Here is a 21,033-nt window from a genome sequence, read left to right as displayed (position 1 = left end):
CTTTCCAACGGAATTGTTCTTCCTGTTCATCTCTTCTTGAAGAAGAGCACCTTCCACATCTGCATATGACAGCATAGCATTCGAATTGCTAGTGGCTGTCCTGAATGTGTCCCAACTCTCCGGCAAAGTGCATAAGAGAAAGGTGGCTTTGAACTCATCGTCCATTGCCAACTTTTGATTTATAACTTGGCTGACAATACCATTAAACTCATTTAGATGGGCTGTCATAGACGCCCCTTCCTTCATTTGAAGACCTATGAGTTTCTTCAACCAATACACTTTGCTTGAGGCACTTTGTTGGGCATACAAGTCCTGCAATCTCTGCCACATTTCCCAAGCTGTCTTCTCTTCACGAATGTTGAAAAGTAAAGAGTCTGACACAGACAACATGATAGTAGATCTTGCCAGCTCATCCATATCTTCTCACTCTTCAGCAGTAAGAGAAGCGGGCATTACACCCCTTTCTTTGATAGGCTTGTGCTGCTTCTTCTGGAGCAACACATTATAGCACTGGGTTTGCCAAATATCATAGTTATGTGAGCCTTCAAGCTTCTTGATGTGAAGCAATAAAGAGCTCTCACCTGTGGTTGCCATAGCAATATGCAACCTGTCAATGCCTGACTCCTTGCAAAATGTGCAAACACTGCACCAAAAGCACACAAAGTGCTCACAGTTGTTCTCCCAAGCTTCATCTCCCACTCTGCGGAAGCAAGAATGCAACTTTTCTCCCACTGTATGTGATGAAATCACCAAAATCTGGTTGCTGCAGATTTAGGACAGCACCTTAAATGTGCTCTGTTGCCCTTCCAAAGTACTGTACAGCAGTACTAAGTGCTCACCAATGATGTACCAAACCTCTACCGGCAAGTACAGCAGCTGAAATTGAGCCTTTTGCTCACTCAAATCAGACTTTTACAGTCCCGAACACTGCATACAACAGTCCCGAACAAAAATTGGGCAAAAGCCCCTTGACTGCAAGCTGATTTCTAAGGATTCAAGGCATAAAAGTCTTGCCTGCTGCTTTGCCAAGCTCAACAAGCATAAAATCTTGAAAAGCCCCTTGATTTAAGATCAATTTCTGATCATACATGGTACATTAACGCACATGAAGGCATCCAGAGTCTTCACAGTGCTTCCCCCTGGCCACATATACATCCAGTACATAAAAGCCCCTTGATTTACAGGCACATTGAGTGCTTGACAGGCATCAATACGTTGCCCAAAACATCAAATGCGAGTGCCTGCATGCAAATCAACCCAATCGGCACAAAAGCCCCTTGATTTGCACTGCAATTTGCTGCAATTTTGCCCGAATGTGCGATTTCTCACATCATACAGCATGTATGAATGCTTAATTGCACAATTACATCAAAAGCCCCAAATTTTGACATCCAATTTCTTGCAAATTGATCCTGATTGTGACCAATGTCACCCAATTTTGCCAATTTTGCTCAAAAATTGAGCAATTTGGCACCTGTACCTGCTCAATTGATAATTGTACCTGCTCAATTGCAAATCCCAAAAAAAAATTTGAAGCAAATACCTTAGGCAATTTCTGATTGCAGGAAAGGGGGGGGGGGGGGGTCGTGCTGATGCTGCTTCTGAATTTATGTGCAGATATTGAAAGGGCAGCTGTATTAGTGCAGGCGGCAGTTCCTTCGGCGGGAGCTCCTTGCTGGGAACGATGCCTAAGAAGGCATGCACAATCTCCAGGAATGCTGCTAGTTGCAGAAGGCGAACAAGGTCCCCAGCAGCATCAAAAGGCTCCGTCGATGGACTGCTTGCCAAATGCCTGCGCAACAGATATGGACGAAGCGGGCAGGATAGGCGACACAAGCTCAGAGGGCTTCGGAAGAGGAGGCGACGAATGGATCAAAGCCTCTCCCACACGGCGTTCACAGAGGGCTTCGGAAGAGGCGGCGACGAATGGATCGAAGCCTCTCCCGCACGGCGTTCAACTCTTCCAGCTGCACGCGCTGGTGAGGCGCCACTACTCTTCCTCCTCGCTCACCTGCCTCCCCTTCGCGCTGCAGGTGCTCGCGCTACGGATGCTCTCCACGGTCTTGTTATTGCTGACTCAATGTTTCCGCCACCTTCTCTTTCCGCTCACCTGCTTGCGACTGCTGCGAGCGCTGCTGCCCTGTGGTGTGCGTTGCTATGCTGCGCTGCCTGTCATGGCAGCTGCTGACACCTGCAACACCCAAGCCAGCCACCTGTTTGTTTGCAGCCGCCTCTCACTGTCTTGCAGCGCCCAACACGACAGCCTGTTTGTTTGCAGCGCATGTGCTCCAGAAAGCTCCTCTGCTCGTGCCAAGCTCAAGGCTCCATAGCCGAGCTTCTTCTTCGCGATGAAGATGACTCCGTACACCCGCACACACGGACACAACCGTGGCTCTGACACCAGTTGAATGGGAGAGTTAATTAGGGTTTCATGTGGGAGACATCACACATGTATATTTGCACTAGTACACAGTGTGCACTTAGTACATTAAAAGTACTAAGTGTACTATGTACTATAACTTATGGGCTTGTACACACTACAAGGGTGGGCATAATGCCTTTACCCCAATATCTGCTGCCCCAGATTTAGCCTATTTACAGCACCTTATCCTCTGCGTTTTTCACAGATTTGCATCCTTCTTCTTGCTGCTTTTTCTATACAGCTTATGCTGGTTGGTTCTCCTTCAGTTTGGCTTCATCGCTTGCAGCCAGAAGGTAACTTTTTCATCAGCGTTTCATTCCCACTTGGAGTTTGGATCTAGGCGGCCTGTTTTTTCAGGACAGCAGCCCCTCTTTGGCTGCGTTTTCCTCTCCGGTGGACATTCCCTTGTGCAAAGGGGGATTGTGGTGGTTCAAGCTTTGGTGGCACCCTTAGTACCTGTGGAGGATATTTCTGAGACTGAGCCCAAGCTTTTGTGATGGCTGCTCCGACTACTCTTCATATGTTCTCTGAGTTTGCAAATTTGGATGGTTCCAACTACACCTTATGGAAGGTGAAGGTGAAATCAGCCTTGCGTGGCGTGGATCTTTGGGATTGGCTTGTCACACCAGCGGCCAGCCAATGCCACCCCTCCCACCCTTGCTTCCAGTGCTGTGACTCAGGCACAGATTGATATTTGGCAGGCGAATGATCGTCGCGTTTTCTCCTTTCTAATGTTGAACTGTCAAGATTCTGCTCTCTCTCATGTGCGTACAGCAGATGCTGCACATGAAGTTTGGAAGGCTTTTGCGGATCTCTACGAGATTAAGTCTCCGGGTCAGATTTTGGGGTTGAAAAAGCAACTTATGAACTTATCAGTTTCCGCCTTTCCATCTTTATCTGCTTTCATCTCGAAGATGAAAAATCTCTGGGACAAGCTTGCTGTTTGTGGCAAGGCCATCTCTATAGAGGACATGGCTATTCGGCTTCTCTCCAAGCTTCCAGAGGTTTGATGCATATTTTCAGTCTCTTGTTTCTTCTCCTCATCCAATTCCAGTTACTTGGGAGGAAGTTCTCCCCTCCGTTATGCAAATTGAGTCTCGCTTTGAGGAGCGGACTGGCACCTCTGGTGGCCCTCATGGAGCTTTGGCTGCGCGAGATAAAGGGAAGAATCAACAAAAGAAAGGGAAAGGGGGTTCTGACAAGGACTCCAAGGATACCGACCAAGATAAAGACAACAGCAAATCTTCTAAAAACAAAGACATTGAGTGTCATTAATGTGGCAAGAAGGGTCATAAATCACCCCAATGTCACAATAAGCAGCGAGATGAAGCAGCAAAGAACTCTTCCTCTACAGCGGTGTCTCAGACCAAGAAGGATGATGGCATTCTTCTATTAGCAGGTACTCGTCGTATACTTGCTCTTGTGACTTCCCAGTCACGGTCGTGGATTGTGGATAGCGGTGCTATTGCTCACATGACACCCCATCGAGATTGGTTCGAGGACTTCACTACCAGGTTAGGCGAGATCACTTTGGGTGATTCTTCTTTTGTGCCGGTGCATGGACATGGCACCATCCCCATCTTCCGCTCTTCCGAGGACAAGAGGTACTTCTCTGACGTTCTGTATATTCCAGATTTGGCTTTTAACCTTTTGTCAGTGAGTGCTCTTAAAGCTCAGGGTGCGGAGGTGATCTTTTCTCGTTATGAGATTACCATTCATGATAAGGCGACTGGTAGCATCTTGGCTCAGGAAGTCCAAGATAGTGGTCTGTACAAGTTGACAGCTTTGCTTTCTTCTAGTGCTTCTTCTGCTCTTTGGCATGCTCGGTTTGGCCATTTGAGCTATCAGCTTCTACAGCGAGCTTCAAAGGATGGGTTGGTTGAGGGTTTACCAAGGCTCCGTCTTCTACTTGTTCCTCTTGTTTACAAGGGAAGCAACACCAAGCCGCCTTTCCGAAGGAGGCGACATAGATCTTCGACATCACTTGCTCTTGTTCATGCAGACTTATGTGGTCCTGTGAGTACCGCGTCTTTGAGTAAGGCGGCGCACATGCTCGTGATGGTGGATGACTTTTTCAGATATACTTGGGTTTTCTTTCTGAAGACCAAGGATGAGGCTTTTCAGCACTTTTGTGATTGGAGAGTTGAGGTGGAAAAGGAGACTGGTCGCTCCGTCAAGGCTCTCAGGACCGACGGAGGAGGTGAGTTTACATCCCAGGAGTTTCAACAATATTGCAAGACCCATGGCATTCGGAGACAGCTTACTACAGCATATACTCCATCACAGAATGGAGTTGCAGAGAGGAAGAATAGGACCATTATGGAGATGGCCCGTGCTATGCTTGAGCATTCTTCATTACTTCGACGTTTCTGGGCTGAGGCGGCTTCCACTGCTTCTACATTCAGAATAGGTCTCCTACTACTGTTCTTCCAGATAAACTCCATATGAGGCTTTCCATGGTGAGAAGCCCTCCGTTGTTCATTTCCGGATATTTGGTTATTCGGCGTATGTTCATGTGCCTAAGGAGCATCGCTCCAAGTTGGACTCGAAGTCTCAGCGCATGACTTTTCTCGGATACAGCAGTGTGTCCAAGGCATATCGTCTTTATGATTCTCAGGCCGGCAAAGTTGTTGTGAGCCATGATGTGGTGTTCGACGAGACTCCTACATCTTCAAAGGGGGGTGGTGAGCTTCTTCTTCCTCCACCTCCGTCTCCGCCTCCTCCTCCTCCCTCTGTTTCTGTTTCACCTCCAACTGTGGATTCTCAGTCAGATGATGATGACTCTGCTCCTCCTTCAGCAAGTTCGATCAGATCTGTGCCTGGATGGTACTATCAGATAGTTCGTGATTCTAGGTTACGTCAGCTTCCTTTTGCTCCTCCGCCTGGTTCTCTCCGGCGATCTTCCAGAGTTACAGGCAAACAAATTCATGAGGGCTACATGTTTGTTAACTATGCTCTTATGTCCTCTATCATTCATGGTCCTTCTGATCCCACTTCTGTGGACGATGCTCTTTCACATGAGCCTTGGCGTCGTGCTATGCAAGCAGAGCTGGATGCTATTGAACGGAATGGCACTTGGATTTTGGTGCCTAGGCCAGTGCAGCATAAGGTGATTGGTGTGCGCTGAATCTTCAAATCGAAGTTCTGAGCTGATGGCAGCTTGGACAAACACAAGGCGAGGTTGGTTTCCAAGGGTTATGCTCAGCGCCCTGGAGTCGACTTCAATGAGGCCTTCGCTCCGATTGCCCGGATCACTACCATTCGCACTGTTCTTGCTCTTGCAGGTTATCTCAGATGGCCCGTTTTCCAGATGGACGTCAAGTCGGCTTTCCTGAATGGAGAGCTTACACAGGATGTTTATGTTGATCAGCCGCCAGGATTTGTTGTTCCAGGCAAACAGGATCAGGTGTACCGGCATAAAGGCCTTATATGGTCTGAAGCAAGCTCCGTGGGCTTGGTACCAACGGATTGATGAGTTCTTTCAGAAGCTCGGTGTGATATGCAGCGGAAGTCTTTGTATTGGTTGATCCTGTCACACAATATGCTCACACCGTCTTCTGTATCCTGAGTTTCATGAGTTTAGCAATCCATTCCATTTACTTCAAACTTTAAAGAGATGAGAGAGAGAGATATGAACACTGTACACCAGATTGGGTCCCGAATTACCCACTGAAGGGCCCCCTATCCCGATAACGAGATAGTATTTGCTTTATTACTTTAGAGAGAATGACTTTGGACTGTAGATAAGCCAAACGCAAGATCTCGGAGGATCGGAGTATGGCTGATCTGTACACTGCTGTAGAAACACCTCGATGACTTGATCTCGAGCCTATGCACTCCTCCCAAGGGCATGAGGAAGGGCTGCACACCTGAGGCTCAAAGAAGAAGAAGGTGGACTGTTCTACACACTGTTAGAATGCTGAAAACACATATGAATGCTGAGTTACCTTCACCAGATGACTGCTGAATGTGTGGATGATGCACAGAATGCTGAACACTGATGCAAACAACTGTTTCAAGGCTGGAAACTGCTGTAGACTGTTGCTTCAGGGCTGGATTCTGCTGTGGACAGAAACGCAGGTGTCTAGAGAGGGCTGTGGACTGAAACGCATGAGCAACAGATGATTGCAGGGCTGCTGCTGTACGGCTGGAGCAAAACGCAGATGAACTGCTGTACGGCTGCACCAAAACGCAGGTATGAAGGCTGCCAACTGCTGGTTTTCAGGCGTGGAACTGAGCTGAAGAGTATGCTGAATCTAGGGCATGAACTGATGCTGAATTCAGGGCTGAAAGAGGCTGAGGACAGGCACCTAGGGCTGGGCTGAAGCTATGGATCTCAAGGGGCTGGAGAAGAAAGCTTATGGGCACTAGGGCTGGATTAGTCTTAGGCTGAAAGCAAGACAGAGGAGAGCTCTTAGCACAATGAAGACTGAATGAGCAAAAGAGGCTCTAGGCAAGCCTATTTATACTAACTGGAGGTTGGTCATTTAATAAAGTTAATATTTATAAATGCCCAATAATGCAAATAATGATAAATAAATACTAATAAATATGGGAAAAATACCAGATAAATCCCAGTAAATTCCCTAAGGCTTTGGGGATGTTCTAAATGATGCACAGGCATATGTATGCATATTATGCAGGATGCAGAGTGCTTTCTGATGCAAACCCTAAGGCTTCTACTGACTCTACAAGCATGAATGATTCTCTCCAAGTGGGTTAAGGGACTTGACTGACTGACTGACCCACTAAGGCTGAGGAATGACCTACGTAGCTCGTGCCTGACTTATCCTGGACTGAGGATGTACAATGGGGTCACGGCGTACGACAAATATCATCCTATTGGGTTCTAAAACTGTACAAATGTTGCACTTCTGATGATGAGCCATCTTGTCACCATGCACTTAGTGCAGAGTGCATGTGACATTCCCTCTTGATTAGCTTGGTGGCAGGTTCATGGCTTCCAAGTAGTCCGCCAATAACTGGGGGTACTCCTGGAAGAACTCCTCGTCGAGCCATACGGCTTCGTGGGTGCCTCGATCTCGAAATTTCGTATAGAACTGACGAATCCGTCGACCGGAACCATGCTTCCATCGATGAAGAAGGATCTGCTCAGGCTCAATAACTTCTGCCTCGTCTACCACGTCTGGCTGCTGTTCATCTGAAACATCAAACACTTCTGGACCAACATATGGTTTTAGCCAAGAAACATGGAAAACATCATGCATTGTCCAACTGGCAGGCAGCTTTAACTTCATTGAGACATCACTTATCTTCTTAACTATTGGAAAAGGGCCAAAACTACGGAAAGAAAGCTTGGGACAACGTTTGCCCACTTGTTTCAATCTCTGCTTCATGATACGCAAATACACCCAATCCCCTTCCTTGAAGTGGAGATCTCGTCTAGATTTATTTGCCTGTCTGCTATAAGCTTCCTGAGCTTTGGTCAAGCGGTCTTTGACTGACTCAATGATCTCGGAAAATGCTTCCGTGGTTTTATTAGCCTCTAAAGATGGAGACACCATTCTCGTCAAAAGAGAAGAAAAACGGCGACCAAAGGCTGCTTCATATGGAGTCCGTCCGACACTGGATGAATGAGTGTCGTTCAAGATAGCTTGGACCAACGGAAGATAGTGCTCCCATTTGGACTGCTGGTCATGACAATATGACTTGAGGACATCAAAGGCCAACTGATTATAAATTTCTGTCTGGCCATCTGTCTGGGGATGGAATGCACTAGACAACTGCAACTTAGTTCCAAAGTTTTCAAATAATGCCCTCCAGAAATGCGAGGTAAACTTGGAATCTCTGTCTGATGTTATGGTGCTAGGCAAACCACAAATTGGATACCAATGCTTGAGAAACAGACGGGCTACGTCCTCGGCTGTGGCCGTATGCTTGCATGGGATGAGCATGCATAACTTACTGAAGCGATCCACAATGGTAAAACACTGAGTGTTACGGGATCCAGTGGATGCTGGTAGAGGCCCTACAAAGTCCATAGATATGTCAATAAAAGGTCCGTCGGGGATAGGCAAAGGTTGAAGTAAACCTGCCTTCTTTGAATGGGGAACCTTGACTTTTTGACAAATCTTACAGGCTTGTACATGTGCATAGACATCACGCCTCATCTTTGGCCAATAAAAGGACCGTTCTAATTTCTCGAGGGTACTGTTGATACCCCTATGTCCTCCAACTAAGGAGTCATGGGCATCATGGAGAAGAGCAGAACGCTTTTCTCGAGTAACACAGAGACGGTTCTTGTAGAACAACCAACCGTTCTGTACTGAATAGTGGCCAGGCTCAGAAGTGAGGGCCAAACTATACTGAGTACCAAACTCAGGGGAGTCGACATATTGGTCTTTCATACTATCTAAGTCCTTCCCCGTGATTTCGAGAATGGTAGCTTCTTGAACTGCCTGGATGCTGGACTTTCGACTGAGAGCATCTGCTACTGGGTTATGCTTACCAGGGATGTATTCAATCATACCTCCAAACTGTTGGAAGATTTGACTCCACCTGGCCTGTCGATCACTCCACTAGGCACTTGGCATAGTCTGAAGCCACTTAAGTGCTTGGTGGTCTGTTTTCACTGTGAAAGCCTGTCCATAAAGAAAAGGCTTCCAATGTTTGAGCGCTGTGATCACACCCAAAAGCTCTTTGTCATATACCGAATAATTCTTTTCAGCGACATCCAACTTTCTGCTGTAATATGCCACGGGTCTATTGTCCTACTGGAGAACTGCACCTATGGCTACATTGCTGGCATCGGTGATGACCTCGAAAGGTTCGTCCCATGATGCTAACTTTAATACAGGTGCTTCTGAGGCAGCTTTCTGGAGTGCACGGAATGCATCAAGTGCCTTACCTGTAACTGAGACTTTCTGCTTGCGAGTCTTCACCCCCTTGAGCAAGTCGGTAAGAGGTGCTGCAAGGTTGGATGTGTCCATAGAACTCGTCTTTCAGACCGGTCATATACTGGGGCGGGAGAAATCTGGTCTTCAGGTCATGGACAAAGATGTCCCAGTCAAAGGCTGTGACACCTGTGGCCTGGTCAGTATGAATACTAGACCAATGCTGCCACCAAGTGACTGCCTCACCAGTGAGATGGGGAGCCGCTAAGTGGACTTTGTCTTGTGGGTCTGTGATCCTAGCTAATGGAAAATGAGCATTAAATTAATGAACAAATTGATTAACTGAAGAATGATCACACTTACCATCATACTTGCTGAAATTCGGTTGACTGCGAATGATGGTGGTTGCTGCTGCGAGCTGCTGGCTGGTGACACCTATGACTGGGGAGACTGAGGAGAGCTGCTGATACCTCAAGTGTATGGCCTCCTTTTCCCGTTGGTGTTCGAGTAGCATACGTTCTCGATCAAGCTCACGTTGGTGTTCCCGAGCGGCGAGTTCAGCCTGACGCCGGTCTTCTTCGATCCTGCGTTGGGCTTCCTCATAGTCCCGTCTTTCTTCTTTTTCTCTTCTCCTTCGGGCCTCGTCCTCTCTCCTTTGTTGTTCCATCTGAAAGAAGAGGGAGATGTAGTCGGGTGCTGCTGGAGGTGTAGAAGGACGTGCTGCTGCTGCCTCCAAGAGTTGGAGACGCTCCATGAGTAGCTGGTTCTAAGCTCTTAGAAGAGCTATGGTGTCTGCTGTAGGCGGAAGAGCAAGGTCTCCTTCGGGGGAGACATCTTCCGGCTGATGACTACTCTCTCGTGTAGACATGATGCTGAAGTCGGTGGTCGTGCCGGAACGCAATCTAACCATCCGAGGATGCCCCCACGCTAGGATACGGTGTGTGTGGACTATCTGAATCTGATACCAATGTGATATGCAGCGGAAGTCTTTGTATTGGTTGATCCTGTCACACAATATGCTCACACCGTCTTCTGTATCCTGAGTTTCGTGAGTTTAGCAATCCATTCCATTTACTTCAAACTTTAAAGAGATGAGAGAGAGAGATATGAACACTGTACACCAGATTGGGTCTCGAATTACCCACTGAAGGGGCCCCCTATCCCGATAACGAGATAGTATTTGCTTTATTACTTTAGAGAGAATGACTTTGGACTGTAGATAAGCCAAACGCAAGATCTCGGAGGATCGGAGTATGGCTGATCTGTACACTGCTGTAGAAACACCTCGATGACTTGATCTCGAGCCTATGCACTCCTCCCAAGGGCATGAGGAAGGGCTGCACACCTGAGGCTCAAAGAAGAAGAAGGTGGACTGTTCTACACACTGTTAGAATGCTGAAAACACATATGAATGCTGAGTTACCTTCACCAGATGACTGCTGAATGTGTGGATGATGCACAGAATGCTGAACACTGATGCAAACAACTGTTTCAAGGCTGGAAACTGCTGTAGACTGTTGCTTCAGGGCTGGATTCTGCTGTGGACAGAAACGCAGGTGTCTAGAGAGGGCTGTGGACTGAAACGCATGAGCAACAGATGATTGCAGGGCTGCTGCTGTACGGCTGGAGCAAAACGCAGATGAACTGCTGTACGGCTGCACCAAAACGCAGGTATGAAGGCTGCCAACTGCTGGTTTTCAGGCGTGGAACTGAGCTGAAGAGTATGCTGAATCTAGGGCATGAACTGATGCTGAATTCAGGGCTGAAAGAGGCTGAGGACAGGCACCTAGGGCTGGGCTGAAGCTATGGATCTCAAGGGGCTGGAGAAGAAAGCTTATGGGCACTAGGGCTGGATTGGTCTTAGGCTGAAAGCAAGACAGAGGAGAGCTCTTAGCACAATGAAGACTGAATGAGCAAAAGAGGCTCTAGGCAAGCCTATTTATACTAACTGGAGGTTGGTCATTTAATAAAGTTAATATTTATAAATGCCCAATAATGCAAATAATGATAAATAAATACTAATAAATATGGGAAAAATACCAAATAAATCCCAGTAAATTCCCTAAGGCTTTGGGGATGTTCTAAATGATGCACAGGCATATGTATGCATATTATGCAGGATGCAGAGTGCTTTCTGATGCAAACCCTAAGGCTTCTACTGACTCTACATGCATGAATGATTCTCTCGAAGTGGGTTAAGGGACTTGATTGACTGACTGACCCACTAAGGCTGAGGAATGACCTACGTAGCTCGTGCCTGACTTATCCTGGACTGAGGATGTACAATGGGGTCACGGCGTACGACAAATATCATCCTATTGGGTTCTAAAACTGTACAAATGTTGCACTTCTGATGATGAGCCATCTTGTCACCATGCACTTAGTGCAGAGTGCATGTGACACTCGGCCTACGCCATTCTCATGCAGAGTCGAACCTTTATATCCTCCTTGAGAGGGGATTGATTGTTATCATTGTGGTCTATGGTGATGACCTCATCTTTACAAGTTCTTATTCTGTGAGGATCCGTTCAATCATGGATGCTTTGGAGACAGAGTTTGAGATGACGGATCTTGGCCTTCTGCATTATTTTCTTGGCTTTGAGATTTGGCAGACCTCGAAGGGCATTTTCTTCTTGCAGTAGAAGTACACACGGGAGATTCTTGACAGATTTCAGATGACTGGATGCAGACCAGTATCTTCTCCTATGGATACTGGTGAGAAGCTCTCTCTACTTGATGCTTCTCCAGGGATTGATTAGGGACAGTATCGGGTTCTCGTCGGTTGTTTGGTTTGGTTGACCTACTCCCGATTGGACATATATTTCACCGTCAGTTTATTGAGCTCTTTCTCATCCAAACCCCGTCAGCAACATTGGCAGTGTGCTCTCAGAGTTCTTCGGTACTTGTGTGGCACTCTGGACTTTGGCATCTTCTATGGTCAAGGATGCACTCTTGTTGGATGGTCTGATTCAGATTGGGCTGGAGATCCAGATACTCGGCATTCGACCACTGGTTGTGTTTTTACACTCGGGTCTGGAGCCATTTCATGGAGCAGTAAAAAGCAGCCTACTGTGGCGCTTTCCTCTACAGAGGCAGAGTACCGTGCGGTTTGTTATGCTACATGTGAGGCGATTTGGTTACGGAGATTATTAGAGGAGCTTGGCTGTCCTCCTATCGGATCTACTCTTCATTAGAGGAAGCTATGATGTAGGGCTCCAAGAAAACAGCTTGCCCCGATGGATCGAGACCAATGATTCCCTTCTCATAGAGATATTCCTTTGCAAGCAGCATAGGATCACCTAAATCTCATTTCTTCACATAATCATAATCTTCAAAATGAGATACCTTGGAATGGTTGATGGCCTTCTTTGACACCACCGCTTGCACATCTGGATCGGTCAGCAGGTCCTCCATTTCTTTGATTCGGCGAAGGAGCGCCTCCTCACCATAGGCATGAGAATTACGCCGTATTTCTTCATTTTGGCCAAAGGATCTTGAAGTTCGTGGAGAATCACCACTTTGCCTTGTTTCCCTGTCAGCACCACCACCTCTTCTTCTTGAAGAAGAGACTTCCATTGACTCACTAGGATGAGCCAGCGATCTTGATCTCTCTCTGTGGGTTGACATCTTCTTCTTTAGCAGCAAAAGGCTTGTTCCCAAGGATTGTCTTCAATCACCAACAAGGTAGGGAAGATAACACCGCTTTGATACCACTGAAACTCGCTGAGGTTGCGTAACAAGCTTATCACTGCTAAATCACATTAATCCACTTTTAACCATGGCTGAAAATTGAAGTAAAACTTGTGAACTTTCAGCCAACAATACTTGAGCCAAATAGATGGAAGAATAAATGAGAGAGAGAGAGAGAGAGAGAGAGAGACGACACAGCATAGACCCGGAACGGCCGGGCCCCTTCACAAGAATATAAATTATTCCTCCAAAATTTTACAAGTGTATGGGCTGATTTGAATCAGCATGGTACCGCCATCAAACAAGATAGAAAACAAAGCCTTTGGAATCTCCTAGTTTGTATGTGGTGGCCTACCACACACAAACAAGTGTTGGAGAAACTCACCCGTCTGTGTGCCACCCCAATGGCCTACCAATGGGTCACACAACCGGTTATCTTCTCTGGTGGCAAGGATGCTCACAAGAGTGAAGTCCTTTGATGAAGAAAATCAGCAAGCTCTTCTTCAACTATTCAAAGCCTCTTCTTGAGTAGCACCTCCGTCTTCACATGATAGCCTTCTCTCTTGAAAAATGGTTCTCTACACTTGGTAGAGAAGAAGCTAGTCTTCTTGTCTTCCTGCTCTCAAAAATGCACAAGTTTACATGAACTCTCCTCTTCCAAAATGAAGGGAATCACCTCCTTTTATAGATGAATTGCTTTCTAAAAAGCTTTCTTAGTTCAAAATAGAAAAAGATTACACATGTTAGGTTGCAAGGGAAACTTTTACACATGTTTTAGTTTGCATGGGAAACTTTTACACATGTTTAGTTTTGCATGGAAAACTTTCCTTTGTCAACAAATAGAAAGAGTTAGTTCTCTTTCCCTCTTTGGAAAATAGAAAGAGATGCTTATAACTCAAGTTCTAAAACGAATTTGCATGTGCAACTGAAGAGACAGTTGCTGAGATGGCTTGGGCGAGTTGCCACGTCACCTCCAAAAATTAAAAAGTTAAAAAAAATTTAAAAAAATTACCCGGAGAGGTTTTCAACCGCTCTGATTCTGATTCCAGCCTCTGTTTTCCCAAAAGATGAAGGAAAAGGCCTCAAAATCGACCTCCAACTTAAAAGGTACATATCTTGTAAAACTATCAAAATTGAAAGTAATTTAAGTAAGAAACATACTTAATCTCCTGCAAAATACAAGTCGCTAGATCAGCAACCAGTATTATGCACAAGTTCGATGCTTTAAGATGAATGCCTAAATGTTCAAGCATTCTCAAAATCAGCATCCAATGCAAGATCTTCAAACAGCTTATTGTGCATGTGTCTAAGGTGAGTACCATCCGTTCCATACACTTGTATCCATCTATACGCTCTCTCATAATGGTAAGAGTGCATAGTCCATCATGCTTATGAAGCATGTCCAATTATACTTCCCCACTTCGGGATGGAAGCATGTCATTCATGCATGCAATATTATGCTCTCCTATTTCATAATAGAAGCATGTTCAATCATGGTTCCTTGGAAAAGAACACATGTCCAATCATGAAGTCTGCCATGCTAGGTCAGACAACATGTCCAAGTTTTATTAACTTCAAAATTCTTGATACAAAATTCCTTGTAAGCTGATTAGGGTTTTGGATTGGGGTTTTCTCACAAATACAGTAAAGAGCATGTCTTGGATTATGACCCTAGTCTCTACACACTATAACTTTGGTGAAACCAGGTCTAGCTATTATCCAGCCTCACTCTGTGCGCCGCCGCCTCCCCGCCCGTCGACTCTGTGCTACAGCTCCGGCGGCTGCCCTGCCGCTCAGACCACCGTGCCACCATTGGCAGTGCACGTCGACCTACACTAGCCTGTCACGACATCTTCACCTGCACCTGGCTGCTGGTACTCAAACGCCGGCCTCTACACGCCTATGTCACTCTTCTCCACGTCTGTGTGCTCCCCGACTGACGCCTGCAATACACGTCTGTACCATCCGTACTATCCTCACCTACATGTACTCTTTATACAGATTTTTATTCACATGCAAATACAAATTTTGCAGCCATTTCAGGGCAGGTCAGATTCAAACAAAATTCTAGGGGTTTGCCAAAAGTTACCCTTTGCCAGAAAAATTGCAGGTGGTGCCATTCATATTGTTTGGTTTGGAATTTGGGGGTTTTCCAAATTGAGGTCAAAATCAGCAAATTGAGCCTCTTTTAGTTGCAAAAATTTAGGGCTTTTGTGAAAATTGGCCAATTAACTGCACACTGAAGCAATTGGAGTGCATAAAAATTCGTGCTTTTCAGATTGAAGCATGTAATTGGGCATTATAGCTGTGATTTGTCGCATATGTATACACATTGTGTGTAATTGGACAATTTGGTGCAGGTTTACACTTGCTTCAGTTTGCAAGCAAACATTTGCATAGGACATTTGGTTGCCTGGCAGTGCACATCGGTGTTTGGTTTGCTTGCAGGTATATTTTGTTGACATGGCTCAAAATGCTACAGATGTATTTGGTGTGATCACCCAGGAGGACAAGTTGGATGGATCTAACTACTCTCTCTAGAGTTTCATGATCCGTAATTTGCTGGTAGCCAAAGGGCTTTGGGGCATCGTGTGTGGTGATGACACACGCCCACTTACCATACAGCCAACCACGCCTCAAAGAGGAGGTGCTCAAAGAGGAGGTGCTCAAAGAGCTCCTGATGTAGAACCTACTCCCACACAAGAGCAAAAGAGATGGGACTCTAGGGATGCAAGGCCATGTCATTGATAGCCCTTTCAGTGAAAAGGACTATTATTCCGCACATTCGTTCTTTGCAAGACATCGAAGCTTGCATGGGACACATTGGAAGTAATGTATCAGGTACGCAACGAGGCAAGAGTTGCCTACTTGAAGAGGCAATTGGATCTTCTTTCTATGGATGAGGGTGACTCCATGGCAGATCATCTCACCAAAGTGAAAGATTTGCAAGAACAATTGCTCAACATTGATGAGGTTATCCCAGACAGACAGATGGTCACCAACACTCTTCATTCTTTACCACCTTCCTACGTGGGCTTTCACACCTCTCTCAACCTCTCAATGAGAGGAGGTGGTGATCCCGTCACTTTTGAAGAGCTGGTGGGTTTACTCTTGCAGGAAGAGCAAACAAGAGCAAACTTATCGAGCAACCGTGGTGGAGACAAGGCATTTACAGCCAAGGATAAGGGTAAAGCAAAGAGCTTTAAGCATGGGGGACAACAGTCTAGCAAGGCTGGTCATGGACAGCCCTCTTCTGGTGGTGAAAAGTCTGACAAAGGGGATGCAAACAAGCCCAAAAAGAAGGGCAAATGTCACTACTGCCGTAAGCCTGGACACTACATCAGTGAATGTAGGAAGCGGATTGCAAAAGAGAAAAGGAAAGAAGCAGGCAATGCAGCAGCGGACTCTTCTGATGACAAAGCACAGCAATCAGCTAATGTAATCCAGGAAGAGTACACTTTTTTGGTCACATGAACTAGTGGCACACCAAGTGCTTCAGACAATGATATATCTTGCATTGCATCTGACAGACAGGATGTATCATGGTATTTTGATAGTGGTGCTTCGAGCCACATCACTTCATGCAAAGATGTATTTCAGCACTTGGTTTATGCTTCAAATGGCCGCACTGTATCATGTGCAGATCATACCACATATCCAGTAAAGGGAATTGGCAATGTCATACTTATTGCAACCAATGGTGCCAATATATGTATGAAAAATGTATTGTATGTTCCACGGATAAAGAAAAATCTGCTCTCCGTCTCAACCATAAACGACTAAGGTTTAAAGGTTGAATTTGAAGATGGGAAGTGTTTGGTAAAAGACCCATCAAAGGGTTATGAAATAGTCACTTCTGGAACACGATACAAAGGCTTGTATAAGCTGGACAGCTATGACAAGCGTACTTATGATGCAAATACAGTGGCTACCCACATGCATAGCAGAGCTATTGCATGCTCGTTTTGGGCACGTAAATTTTTGGAGTTTGATGCTTATGCAGAAGCATCATATGGTTGATAATATGCCGCCTCTTGAGTCTCCAACAAGACATGTATGTGAGGGGTGTATTTTGGGAAAGATGCAACGAAAACCATTCCCCAAAGATGAAGCTGTTAGAGCTAAAAGTAAATTACAGCTCATACATAGTGATGTATGTGGTCCAATGCAGACACCATCCATAGGGGGGCATCTTTACTTCGTCACATTCATTGATGACTACTCCACGTTTGCTTGGGTTTACCCTTTGAAAGCGAAAGCAGAGGTGTTTACATGCTTTCAACACTTTGTAGCAATGGCTGAAAATATGTGTGGATGTAAAGTCCAAACACTCCGCTCAGATAGAGGTGGAGAATACATGTCAAATGCATTCAAGGATTATATGCTTCAAAAGGGCATCAAACACCAATGTACTGTCCCTTATACACCGCAGCAGAATGGTGTAGCTGAAAGGAAAAATAGATCTCTCATGGAGATGGCAAGATGCATGGTGAAAGCACAAAAGTTGCCTCACAATTTTTGGATGGAAGCTATAATGTGTGCAACTCATGTGTTGAACAGGTGTCCAACAAAAGCTTTGAAAACCATAACACCATTTGAGGCTTGGTATAGCCGAAAGCCAACAGTGGATTATATGCGTACATTTGGGTGTTTGGCATATGCACATGCGCCAGAACAACTCCGAACAAAGCTAGATGACAAAGCAATGAAATGCATTTTTGTGGGCTACAGCAATGAGAGCAAAGGATACCGTCTTTATAATCCAACTACATGAAGGATTTTTGTCAATAGAACAGAGATCTTATGATGCTGATCCCCCTAGCCAGACCAATACTGGCCACACCCACCTTAGTTCATCATGCAAGGATGTTCCCTTCGCCGCCTACTTTAACACACGAGTGTTGATTCACTGGTTTACTTATGTCGAGTGGCGCTCACGGAAATCTCATTGCTAACAAGACGTCTAAGGATACAGAGTTGCTGGTGATCGATTGAATAGACGAAATCCCTGATGACAGGCCTTCGGGTGAGTCACAGAGAAGGCAAGAGACCCTTGTGTTGAGCCACGGCTTTTGGATCCTACCGGCCACGAGACCGTTGGCGTCAACGACCATTGGAATGCTCTCGGGGAAATTGGAATCCTGTACTCAGAAGGAATAACTCCTCCTGGATTGTATTTGATATTAATAAATCCTTGAGGGAAGGGTAGGCCTAGAGCATTATTCCAGCCGCACTAGTGTTGTGTCTTGCTCTTTGTGTTGCTATTTGATTGTTAATTCCTGTGCTGTTAAGTGAATTCTGTTGTACACACCTCCTGCTGTTACAAGAGGCATTCCTCCCTCTCCTTCCTGATGTTGCATCCCTCCAAAAGCCGCCAGCCAAGGAGGGAGCCTCCCCACCTATTTGCTTTGTATCTTGACCTCCTCACAAGGTGGTGGGTTTTCTTTTCCCCCTCTTTGAGGGTTGTGGTGTGCTCCATGCACACATTTGTTTCTCGACTGAGTGAAGGATCTTCTTCCAAAAAAAAAAGGCTAATTATTGGGTTGTAGATGTACTACAGCCTGCTGCGTTTTTTCTTTTTGTGTGGGAAGATATATGCCATATACCGCATGTATTACTACATATATATAAAACACACACAGACAAGTGTCTGTAATAAATGTATATGTATGTCTGAATGAAACAAATTAGCACAAGTTAACAGTATATGAGAATGACCTCGCATGTAAGTCGAGAAGTATCTATGAAGGAGCGATCGAAGAAGCTCATTGCAGATGTGGCCTCCTCCTCTGTGCGGTATCCGACAAATCCAAATCGCCGAGATCGCCCATCACTGTAAAGAAGGCAGCCTGAGAGAGAGAAGGGGGGGAGGGGGGGGGTAGTTTTTAAGCAGGGCGCAGCAGCTCACCCGGTTCTCATTATTTTGACGTCAGTGACTTCGCCCCTTGCACCAAAGTGCTCCCTGAGCCGTTCTTCTGTGAGGTAGCTTGGGAGATTCTTAACGCAGACCCTTGACCTGCCCACACAAACACGCACACCGCCCATATCAATAAAAGACATACCTCTCGAGAAAATAAGTAGTGACTACGAGTAACTCACATGTTGCTCAGCTGCCCGGTGAAGCGAGATTGCTGTGAGGAACGGGGCCTGAAATTTTTTTGTGAGAAAATACACAGTGGAGTTCGGAGCAGGAAGATTATGCTTCTAGCTTTTCAAAAATTAGTAGTAATCGGAAGAAATCGTTATTTAAAATTACCTAATAAGTACCCAAAATGCTCCCTTTTTATTTATTAATTAATTGGTGCTAAAGAATGTTGAGTTTTACTAAGGTGCACAAAGGTTGCATTGATTAATTCAATAGTTAATAACCTAAGAGAATCTACCATTTATTGGTAATTTTAATTGTTATTTAAAATTACATTTTCCTTTTCAACCCATATTGTGAGAAGGATTTGTATACGGTTCACTCAAAAATGTTTCCCAAACACTGATACATAGGTGATACCTCAAGCAATGAACTGAGAGAAGCAAGAAAGCCTATGCAAATGGAGTCAAGCCTTTCTTATGAACCTAAATTTAGTATAAGAAGGGAGCATATTCTTTTATCTTAGGTGTTTATTCACAACTTTTATTTTGGGCAGTAATTAATTAATGTCTAGTGCCCACGCTATAGGACTAAATCCCACTAGGTCTTAAATGCGGGTGGCAAATGGGATCAACACTCTACAATCTAGTGCAACAAGATGTCTTTTTTTGCATCGTCAAATGCAAAAGTAAACCAGGGAGATTGGTAAAGTAGGGATAGGGGGGTTGGACACACCATGCTTTCCAGCTAGGGTAAACTAGAGTAGTCTAGTACTGAGATGCTAAACTAGGGGGGGTAAACCATGGGTGAGAGATTTTGTAAACTAAGAATAGGGAGGGCTTTGGGATTTGTAAATTTAAAAATCAGGGCGTACTACTTGTGTGGTATGGTCCCTGGAGTTTGAGGTCATGTGTTCAAATCCCACCTTCTTATGTAAAATGCCTCCCCTTTTTGCTTGCACAAGAAGAAAAAGTCAAAGTTTTGAGAGATGGAAGTAAACTATAAAAACTAGTAAAGGGTCTTTCACATGTGAAAATGGGATTCAAAACCCCTAACCTCCATTTTCGAGAGCTAGGCTCTAACCATTAGACCAACATACCCATGCTACTAAGCTTCTTTGCATCCGACAGTGCCAAAAAAAAAAGAAAAAAGAAGAAGAAGAAGGCAGCCCACTATGCTAGATTGTGGAAGATCATAGATCCCACATCGAGGGAGTCTTTAATGATCTTGTATTACTTAGTGCAAAGGAAAGTCACAGGCATTAATTAATTTATGCCATAACCTTGTAGTAGTATACTAAGGTACTGCAACCTTAGCAACATCAAAATTTGTAAAGTATGACACACATTTATCAAAATGCTAAAGAGCAAATTAACATTGAGTGAATGCCCAAGTTATATTGAGAAATTTAACCATAAAACATACGACACTAATGAACAATGTAACCACAAAAATATATACAAATTAAAAAGATGCTGAAATTAAATTTACAACATCGTAAACTTTAAAACCATTAATATTTTGTATTAAATATAAACATTATAGCTAAAGTCCAACATAAACTCACATAACAGAAAGTTCAAAACACTAACAAAACAATTTTATATCATTTTCTAGAAATTTATAGAGAAAAACAATGACTGCAAATCCAATTTGTGAGAGGCAATTGTATGGCCAAGCTAAACTATGGATAGAAAAGCAAGGCAGCCTCTCTCTCTCTCTCTCTCTCTCTCTCTCTCTCTCTCTCTCTCTCTCTCTCTCTCTCTCTCTCTCTCTCTCTCTCTCTCTCTCTCTCTATGAGATTCCGAGGAGGTATAGTGAAATCTCTGTCGCTAGTAGGTCTTAAATGACCAAGGAGCCAAAGGTAGGCCTCTTAAGGGAGAGGTCGGTCAGGTTTTTATCCCGAGTTGTGTATGTGTGTGTGGGGGAGGGGGGGAGAGTTGGGGGGTCTTACTAGTAAGAACCCACAACACGTGAAGAAC

At 45.0% G+C, this 21,033-nt stretch overlaps 1 protein-coding gene across 1 annotated transcript in view; it reads right to left on the bottom strand.

The window, feature by feature from the left end:
* LOC147611789 (nucleotide/nucleic acid binding protein) overlaps positions 1-19,196 on the bottom strand; it is a 53,589-nt gene extending 34,393 nt beyond the window's left edge. The window contains exons 1-3 of the mRNA XM_086783621.1: positions 19,066-19,196; positions 18,875-18,982; positions 18,685-18,799 (exon numbers count right to left, since the gene is read on the bottom strand). Coding sequence (XP_086639747.1) covers positions 18,685-18,799; positions 18,875-18,982; positions 19,066-19,067 — 225 coding nt within the window. The 5' untranslated portion in view covers positions 19,068-19,196. The remainder of the gene's footprint in view (positions 1-18,684; positions 18,800-18,874; positions 18,983-19,065) is intronic.
* Positions 19,197-21,033: the final 1,837 nt, after the last annotated feature.

Source organism: Cibotium barometz, chromosome 46, assembly GCF_041138505.1.
Source record: "Cibotium barometz isolate CiBa-2024 chromosome 46, ASM4113850v1, whole genome shotgun sequence".
Lineage (NCBI taxonomy): Eukaryota > Viridiplantae > Streptophyta > Polypodiopsida > Cyatheales > Cibotiaceae > Cibotium > Cibotium barometz.
The sequence above is the reverse complement of the archived record's forward strand: the minus strand, read 5'-3'. Positions and strand labels throughout refer to the sequence as shown.